General features: G+C 44.0%; 1 protein-coding gene across 4 annotated transcripts in view; it reads right to left on the reverse strand.

Annotated features, from left to right (window-relative positions):
* sec62 (SEC62 homolog, preprotein translocation factor) overlaps positions 1 to 4531 on the reverse strand; it is a 37541-nt gene extending 33010 nt beyond the window's left edge. Inside the window, exon 1 of one of the 4 annotated variants that reach the window (XM_060834594.1) lies at positions 4263 to 4531. In XM_060834594.1, the coding sequence (XP_060690577.1) occupies positions 4263 to 4274 (12 nt within the window). In that variant the 5' untranslated portion in view covers positions 4275 to 4531. Of the gene's footprint in view, positions 1 to 3514; positions 3633 to 4258 lie in introns of those variants that run through there. The other 3 variants (XM_060834595.1, XM_060834593.1, XM_060834596.1) reach the window with 3 other exon arrangements.
* Positions 4532 to 10416: the final 5885 nt, after the last annotated feature.

Here is a 10416-nt window from a genome sequence, read left to right on the forward strand (position 1 = left end):
GTCATTGTTTTTGAGTTCTGAGTGTCAGTCACAATCCTGCTCCAGGCTTATTTTTTGTATGCATCACTTCAGTACTCTAGCTACATTGGCCGCAATTAACTACTACAATCACATTAATGTACTGATGGCACAGGGCGCCTTCGAGCCTCCCATGTAGTTTAGACATCCAGAAAAATGCTGAAGATTATTTTAAAGTGTGCTTGTCACAACTGCCAACGCTACCCAAATACAGACAATACTATTTAGGTGGATAGAAGAATACCACCAACACTGGCACAAGGTTATTAACAATAAAAGCCACAGAATCCACTATGTCAAATTCACCACCCTAAATTGATCCAATCACCATTTAATCATATCGAACAGTGAAGCAATATCCAAGTTGACAGCAGTATCTTATTTACTCCTTACTGTGTGGGACAGGGAATGAAGCCGAAGAAAGTTCTTGATCAATGGTTGAAAAGGACTAAGACCAACAGAATGGCTGCCAAATACTGTCTCAACTGTCCCTCACCACATTAAGCCCCTCACTCTCATGGTGCACTGGAGCAGTGCCACTGTAAAATAAGATCTGTCAACACTGCTTGTTTTCATGCAAATAAAGTGAAAATATAAGATGCATATTTTCAGTTTGCGTATTCGAAGAAGTCCTAACATACGAATTGGGGCAAATGACGGTAGTGTTAGTTTTGTCGCTGGAAAAATAAACAGCTCAAAAAAGGAAATATTTCATTAATCTCTAAATTAATCTCTATGATCTTCAAATCACTTTTCACAACCACAGGACATCCAAAAGTACTTTCCAACCAATGGAGTATTTCTGAAGGGTAGTTATTCTGGTAACCTAATAACCAATTTGGACACAGTAAACACAAAGAAACAGCAATGCAGCGAACACAAGAAAACCTGTTTTAACTCTTGGCTGTAGGATGAGTATTGAGCAGATACTCGGGGAGGACTTCCCTGGTCATTATCAAATAGCACCTTAAGACCTTTTCAAACCAACCCAAGTGGGAGGAAAGAGCCTTAGTTTAATATCTCATCTGAAAGATGGGACCTCACCAAGTGCTGTATTGAAACTGACGACCTACATTATTTTCTGGGACACAAACTAATCATCAGACTCAAAAACAAGACTGCTACCCACTGGCTGACACCACACAAATGTATACCGATTTCTGTGGTAAACAACTTTTATTTATACAGCACCTGAAATGTAAAGAACGCACCAGGGATCTACATTAGCAGTCAGAAAGATCATGCTCATGCAACCAGAAAGATTAGAAAGGAAATTAAAAGATTATGAAAACTAGTAGGTGGAAATTTTCCACAAAGGTGAGACAGAATGAAGAATGCAGAAAATGCCTGCATTAAATCTATGGAGTGAATTTATAAGGCTGCATGAGGTTACGGAGTTGAAGCAAGTGATTGACAAAAGATGGTAGAAATTAAACAAATCATGGGCTGCAAAATAGACAGCACAAATCATGGGCTGCATAAGGACAGACAGAAGCAAAAGGCTTGCATTGCTAAAACAGCTTTTAGCTTAAACAGCTTTGGCTATTGCACAGTTTCAGCAAATCATTTTCACTTGTGGTGGGAAGAGTCCAAAAACAGAGCCCTTTGTCAACAAAATCATCACAAATAAGTTCAAAAAGAGCTTAGGAGAATTGTTAGCCACAGAGTGGTAAAAGAGTGTGAAACATTTTGAGAAATATTAGAGATTCATGAGGAGAAACTGTTAAGGTCTGAAACTCCTACGACAAACTCATGTCCCTCTCTCTTCTCCATCAAGACGTTCCTGAAAACCTATCCATTTGATCAAGCTGTCCTAATAGCTCTGTATGTAATTCAGTGTTAAATATTGTTAGACCACAATGCTTGGATATGTTATTATACTAAAGGCATCACAAAAATTAAAGTTGCGTTACTGAAACTGGATAAACACAGCAGAGAGGCATGAATGGACAAACATGTTGTTGGTGGGTGATGAAACAGGTTAGGACAAAACTAGCAGATAGCATTAATAAACAGAAGCATGAGGATAAACCATTTACAGTAAATTGAACTGCCTTGATGAGGAACCTGGAGAATTGCTTCCTCCCACTCCACACCTTTCAATTTCAGACGTTAAGAGAGTTCACAAAATGAAGTGGTTGCGTCACAGTTATAAATAAAAGTTCAACCTACGTGCAATCAACTAACAGACTGTTGTATGCAGGCTGTGTAATTTATTCACCATCTCATCATCTGTTATATGCTGTAACTGTATAGACTGGGAGCTTTCAACACAGTCTCAGTCAGCTGGTTACAGTATCCCAGGAGAAAAATACCTGTCACCATTACCTCATTGCACATGAACCGGTGCCAAAATCAGCACATACATCAGAGGCAAATAGAATTTAAAAATTAACGAGAGATATAATAGTTAACAACCACAACTTGTGATTCACCACAAATTAATGCTTCATATTGGCCTGCTCGTCTCCCCTTCTCCACTGCTACTCTCTCTGCAGAAATCATTTCCTTCCTGTGTTCTAATCTACTCTTTTCTTCACCCAACTCCTCTGCATCCCTCTCTCTCATCCCAGTTCCTATCCCTGGTTATCACTCCTTCTTCCTGCTCCTCTTAGCTTCTATATCCTACACTTTAGACCTCTGCTATTCCTTCTCATCACCATCTGCCTTGCCCCATTTTCCACCAATCCTCCTAAGGGCTCTTCTGGTGCAGTGATAGTGTCCCTGCCTCTGGGTCAGGAGGCCCAGTTTCAAGTACTTCTTCCTCCAATGATGACATCCCTGAACAAATTGATTGGAAAATATCCACCAACCCTCCTATCGTTTCCCCTTCATTCCCATTTGATCATTGCTCCCCATTGTCCTGGCTGCAATTTCACATACCAGTCTCCTGTTTTCTCCCCCTACCTATACTTTAACTACAAATTTCGTCACCTCTCTTCCAGTCCTCCTTTCTTTAGCTCACTCTCCCCATGACGTTCACCTCAACATGCCCCACTCTACTTGACAGAAGCGAGGACTGCAGATGCTAGAGATCAGAGTCTATATTGGAGTGGTGCTGGAAAAGCACAGCAGGTCAGGCAGCATCCGAGGAGCAGGAAAGTCGACGTTTCAGACAAAAGCCCTTCATCAGGAATGCCCCACTCTACACCTGCTCTCCATTTCTCCTGAAGCCTCACCCCTTCTGCCCTCAAACTCACCCACCTCTGGCCCTCCCCATACTCACCCTTTCCTCTCACCACCACATTCACTCACTCACTCACTCACTCCCACTACACTTGCTTCTGCACAGCACACTCCCAACCCCCTTCCCTTATCCTCCTCTTCCCCCACACTCCACCCTCACCAACACCACCTCCCCCCCCTCCATCCACCGGACCCCCACCTCCTTTCTCGCCCCCCGGCCACTCCATCGTTTCCCCTATATCCCATCCATTCTGTCATGTCCCTGCCTGAATTTCCTCTCTACCCCGGGCTCTCAGCCGCATCCAGTTACCGGCTCCCGCTACCTGACTCCGCTTCTTCTGTTTGCGCCGCTCCGCCATCTCCCCGGCCCCAAGTGACGTGTAACGGGGAAACCAAACATCGCGAGAGTCAAGGCCTGGCATCATAAGCGTCCCCTGCCGGCCTGGAGGTGGAACTACACAAACACAGCCCCGTGCCGCCCAGAAGGAGGGGCAACTGCAACAACACAATCCCCTACCGCCCAGGAGGAGGAACTGCACCAACAACGCCTCCTGCCGGCCAGGAGGAGGAATTACACCAACACTGCACCTTCCCGCCCAGGAGGAGGAGAAACTGCAACAGTCCACTCCAGCTCAGGAGGAGGAACTGCACCAACAACGCCTCCTGCCGGCCAGGAGGAGGAATTACACTAACAACGTCTCCTGCCGGCCAGGAGGAGGAATTACACCAACACTGCACCTTCCCGCCCAGGAGGAGGAGGAACTGCAACAGTCCACTCCCGCCCAGGAGGAGGAGCCAAAGAGAAGGAACTCATGCACCACGTCATATTCGAGGAGGAACTGCAAACTACAGCGTCCCCTGTCGCCGAGGAGGTGGAACTGCACTAACTTCCCCCTGCCGGCCAGTAAGAGGAATTACGGTTTCCCCGCCACCTGCTGACCCGGGGAGTGAAACTGCAGTGACACCGCCCCTGCTGCCCGCAGAAGGAACTGCAGTAGGACTGGCCTCTCCTGTGCCATTGGCAGATATAGAGTCTTATTTAATCATGAGATACCGGCCTCGCTGGCCATTTCTCGTTCCTCGTTGGCCTTTAGATAGTGGTGGTGAGCTGCTGCAATCCATGTGCCTTAGGTAGAGACCGACATTGCTGTTCTGGAGGAAATTCCAAGCTTTTAACTCAGCGATGCTAAAGGAACAGCAAACGATTTCCAAACCCGAATGTTGAGTTGATTGGCGGGAACTTGCTGGTAGTGGTATTCCCAGCTATCTGTTATCTTTGTCCTTCTAGATGGAAGTAGTTTTGGTCCCGCTGCCACTTCCTGCCCAGAAAGAGTCAACTGCAGTCACACTGCTCCCTGCTGCCCAAGATGGGGGACTGCAGGCACAAGATCACTTCCTCCCCAGGAGGGGGAGCTGCAGGGGACCAGTCCTTGATGTGAAAATTTTTTCTATTTCAAAAATATACTTTATTCGTAAAATAATCATAAAATAATTTGATGGTCTGTACATTTGGTCATGCCATAGATATGTCAACATTTACATACACAGATCAGAATTTATCATTGTTATATACAGGTCTGTGCATTCCTCACTCATACGCCCATATATTTAGCTGAGGCGTCAGCAGAGCCCAAATGACTGCATGGGCCCCCTGTTAGACAGGCAGATGTTACACGGTGGTCTTTCCCCACCGCGCCTTGGCGGCAGCTGCCCCAAGCTTCAGCGCATCCCTCAACACGTAGTCCTGGACCTTGGAATGTGCCAGTCTGCAACACTCAATTGGGGTCAACTGCTTCAGCTGGAAGATCAACAGGTTTCGGACCACCCAGAGAGCGTCCTTCACCGAGTTGATGATCCTCCAGGCACTGTTGATGTTTGACTCAGTGTGCGTCCCGGGGAACAGGCCGTAGAGCACGGAGTCCCGCGTCACGGCGCTGCTCGGGACGAACCTCGGCAAACACCACTGCATTCCTCTCCAGACTTCCTCTGCATAGGCACATTCCAAGAGGAGGTGTGTGACAGTCTCTTCCTCCCGTAGTCGCTTCGAGGGCAGCGTGCGGTGCGGCTGAGAGTCCGGGCATGCATAAAGGATCTCACAGGCAGAGCCCTTCTCACCACCAGCCAAGCCTAGTCTTGTTGCTTGTTGGAAAGTTCTGGCGATGAGGCATTCTGCCAAATAGCTTTGACAGTCTGCTCAGGGAACTGCTCAATAGGATCCGCCCTCTCCTTTTCCCGAAGGGTCTCGAGGACACTACGCACTGACCACTCCCTGATGGACTTGTGGTCAAAGGTGTTTTTCTTCATAAACTTCTCCACGAAGGACAGATGATACGGAACGGGCCAACTACACGGAGCGTTCCGCGGCAGCGAGGCCAGGCCCATCCTTCACAACACCGGGGACAGGTAGAACCTCAGTACATAGTGACACTTGGCGTTTGCGTACCAGGGATCCACGCACATCTTGATGCAGCCACACACAAAGGTGAGGGTGGCATTGGGTGTATTTTTTCCCCCGTTGCCCAGATCTTTATACAGCGAGTACCTTCAGACCCGGTCCATCTTTGATCTCCATATAAACTGGAAGACGACCCGGGTGACTGCAGCGACACAGGTTCTGGGAATAGGCCAGACCTGTGCCATGTATAATAGCAATGACAGTGCCTCACACCTGATGACCAGGTTTTTTCCCGCGATGGAGAGCGACCGTAGCTTCTATCTGCCCAGTTTCTGTCTCACTTTGCTGATATGCTCCTCCCAAGACTTGGCGCATTCCCCAGCTCCCCGAACTAAATACCCAGCACCTTCAGGTGGTCGGTCCTGACAGTGAAGGGGATCGAGGATTGATCGGAAGTGCTGGTGTAGACAGTCAAAAATCTCACGGCACCAGATTATAGTCCATCAGGTTTATTTGAAATCACAAGCTTTTGAAACAACTCTTCTTTGTCAGATGCATTGAGAGAGGGCACAACAACACAGAATTTCTAGGCGGATCATACAATTGGTGTAAATGGAGTGAACAAACTAAAAATAGTTAATGGAGAACTCTGTTAGAAAGAAGATTCCAGTTTTGATTGATTAAGATGCAAATTCAGAATCTGTTTCAAATCACTACCCCAGATAATTAAAGGTTTTATCAGTGTCTGCCTAACTTTCTAAACTTCAGTCAGACAGAGATAAAAAAAATGATATCTTAAGTCAGACACTGAATTGTAGTTGTGAGGCTTCATTCAGAATCTGTCTCTGAGTTTTAAATCAGGCCAGTCTTGTTCCAAAAGCGGTAATTTATAAAATGCCGCACTGACTGTGACTACAAATTGTGTGTCTTCTGAACAACATAGAATGTATCTACAAATAAACAAAAATCCTCAGTGAAATGATTTACCCCATAGATTTATGTAGATGTATGTGTGTATGTGCTTGAGAGACTGTGAGTGTGAGAGCATGTGTGCAGGTGAGTGTAAATGTGTGTGTTTGTGAGAGGTCTGTGTGAGTGTGAGAGAGTGTAATAAGTAATCCAAAACTGTACAAACTAATTAAAGTAGAGAGGTCATCCTTGCCTACAGTATACGAGATAGATAACTTTGGCTGAGTCACATGAGTACCTGCTATGTACATGGGGGAATGGTGTTCCCACGTGTAATGGTAGTATCCATGTCTTCTCTTCAAAATATCCCCACAATGTCACTAAATGTGATGCAGTCCTGTCTTACAAGTGAGGCTCAATGAAAGCTTTATTATTTTTCAGGACTGAGAAAAGCAGGTAAATCCTAGTCAAATCACAGATTCAGATAATTGAGACATGGAGCAGGAGGAGATGGGGGCAATTTGCTTCAATAACACAGGAATAAAGATTAGTGGAAGATTGTATAAATATTTCAAAACCTACCTTGACATTATCTCCGAAAGCAGAAGGATATGAATGCCAAAAGGAAACACGATAATCCCATTATTCTGCACAAAATGCTCTGTTATCACTTCCCTATCAGGGCAAATAATGTTCACTTCGATAAGTTACCAAGTGGTATTGGCTTGTCTGGGAGGCAGTATGTAGGATGAAGATGCTATTCACAGACAATCAGCCAGTTCTCTTGAAACCCTCCTCAACCGAAAGCACCAAAACAGATTATTTACTTATCAATTTGATTTCTAATTGCTGGACCTTGTGCACACATTTTCTGTAATTCCCAGCATTTCCACAGTGACTATACTTCTCATTGGCTATAAAGCACTCTGAGATATCATGAGGTTGTGAAAAGAACAATATAAATGCAAATTTCCTCCCAACTTATTTTTAGTAATCTTGGAACTGACCCCCACCCCAACGACAATGAATGAATAACTGAAAAAAAGTTAATGTTGGATGTTCTGGTCTTTGAAGGTCATTAGTAGTTTTATAAACTTTTGTCTGAAAATTGAAAGACTTTTACTGAAATCAATGGAGCAGTGGACTACCATTCATACAAGAGTTGGATCTAACTAGTGTTTTGCCATTCCATTTTTTTCTTACACTTCAATGTTATCCAAAAAAAGGATATAAAAATAACTATACATTTTCATGTGTACAGCATCTGATCACATCTCAAAACATTCGGAAGGGCAGAGTACCTGAAACTGGAGGGGAAAGGTAGCAGTACAATAGGACAAGAGTCATGAAGTAAAGAAAAGAGGATCAAGAGTAACAGGTTCAGTTTCCAATCCAAAGATGTGCAGGCTAGGTGAATTGGCCATGCTAAATTGCTCACAGTGCTCCGGGATGCGTAGGTTAGGCACATTAGTCATGGGTAAATGTAAAGTAATAGGGCAGGGGAATGGATCTGGTCAGTGTGGACTTGTTCGGCCGAACATAATCCAATCCAGTAATGGATTGCAGATTTCCTTTATTATAACTCACGAGGGTCATGTGCTGAAAATTGAGCCTCGCTACTCTGGAGTCATCACAAAAGTTAAAGATTTTTAAAAATTATGCAAAGTTCCCCAATTTACATGACTTCAGATTCAGGTTGATAGAAAATACAGACCAGGTTTCTGTACTGAACAAGAATAACTATTCATTACATGCAGCTAGATTCGAGCTACATGACCCCATTAGCTTAAGACTGGTTAATTATGTTAACATTAGGTAAGAGACATTGTTATCTCCTAAGAAATAGTAACTAGGTCAATGCTACATGACTGTTGACAGTGGAACTGACTAATATCTAACAACAAACTGACAATTTATCTCAAGAGGGTTGGAATATAAAAGCAGCGATATGCTTCTGAGACTTTATAAAGCTCTAGTTAGGCTCCATTTGAAGTATTGTGTCCAATGTTGGTCTCCACACCTCAGGAAGGACATACTGGCACTGGAGCGTGTCCAATAGAGATTCACACGGATGATTCCTGGAATGGTAGGCCTAACATATGATGAACGGCTGAGGATCCTGGGATTGTATTCATTAGAGTTTAGAAATTTAGATTTAGATTAGACTTACAGTGTGGAAACAGGCCCTTCGGCCCAACAAGTCCACACCGACCCGCCGAAGCGCAACCCACCCATACCCCTACATTTACCCCTTACCTAACACTACGGGCAATTTAGCAAGGCCAATTCACCTGACCCGCACATCTTTGGACTGTGGGAGGAAACCGGAGCACCCGGAGGAAACCCACGCAGACACGGGGAGAACGTGCAAACTCCACACAGTCAGTCGCCTGAGGTGGGAATTGAACCCGGGTCTCAGGCACTGTGAGGCAGCAGTGCTAACCACTGTGCCACCGTGGAAAGTTGAGGGGAGATCTAATAGAAGCTTACAGATAGTGCATGGCTTAGTAAGGATGGACGCTGGGAATTTGTTTCCATTAGGCTAGGACCCGTGGGCATAGCCTGAGAATTAGAGGGGGTCAATTTAAAATGGACATGAGGAGACATTTCTTCAGCTAGAGAGTGATGGGCCTGTGGAATTCAGTGCCATGGAGTGCATTGGAGGTCGGGGCATTAAATGTCTTCAAGTCAGAGAATGATAAATTCTTGACCTCGCAAGGAATTAAGGGTTACAAGGAGAGTGCGGGTAAGTGGAGTTGAAATGCCCATCAGCCATGATTAAATGGCGGAGTGGACTCAATGGGGCAAATGGCCTTACTTCCACTCCTATGTCTTATGGTCTAATGGTCTAAGCTTAGAGCAGTTCCTCCCGGTGACAGTCATTTATGTATCACTGAGTAGAAGTATTTCCAAAGCTTCTGAGAGAACCTTTTCAGGCCATCCGCCTTATTCTGCCATCCACCTCTAATTCACACCTTGAACATTCACTCTCTCTGTTGCTGATACCCTGTATATGTCATCAAGGACAGCAGCAACTTGCTATATGACCTTTGAAAGCAGCTTTCAAATCTATGGTATCTACAGCTGGAAGGACAAGGGCAGCAGGCTCATTATGGCACCACCACCAGCAAGTTGCTGTCCAACCAACATGACACTCTGACTTGCACCTATATTGTTAGCTCCTTTGTCATCTTTATGTCAACATTCTGAAAATTCCTCCCTGCCACCACTGTGGAAATTCACCTCTTGGATAGAAGTATTTCAAGAAGACAGTTCGCCACCAACTTCTCAGAGGAAGCTAGAATACATTCCCTGTCAGTCATGAATGAAGGCACTATTTTTGGAAAAAAAATTGGATTCTTTAAATTTTGTGATGCTTTAGAGCCAATGAGGATGATTCTTTTACTCTACAGTGTTCCTGGACTTTTATTTATTGATATTGTCTGGATTGTGTCAATTAGTAGAATAAGAACTTGGAGAAATTGATTTGATTATTTGGAAACACTGTATAATAAAAGATATAATTATTTGGAGGAACCCAATATTTGAAAAGAAAGTTATAAAACCAGAGAGAAAGTGAAAGACAAGAATGAAAAGAGAAAATAGGGAAAAATACAATGCAAAGAAAACAATGGGATTTAAAAAAAGCAAGAAAGAATAAATATATATTAAATGAAAGAAGAAAAAAATAAATGAAAGGAGAGAATTATAGTTAAGAATGAATTTTGTTATTTTCTTCATATGTTCGACAAATTCCCCAGCTGTTACATGTTTAACTGTTAATTTGGATCAATTTCTGTACCATGTGAAATAATTTCAAATGAAAGGGCATTAAACTTCTGGGGTCCAATAGCTGTTACTCACTGAATCACACTTACAGGTAGCTTATTTACAATTGAAGATTAGTA

The sequence above is a fragment of the Hemiscyllium ocellatum genome, chromosome 13 (assembly GCF_020745735.1).
Source record: "Hemiscyllium ocellatum isolate sHemOce1 chromosome 13, sHemOce1.pat.X.cur, whole genome shotgun sequence".
Taxonomy (NCBI): domain Eukaryota; kingdom Metazoa; phylum Chordata; class Chondrichthyes; order Orectolobiformes; family Hemiscylliidae; genus Hemiscyllium; species Hemiscyllium ocellatum.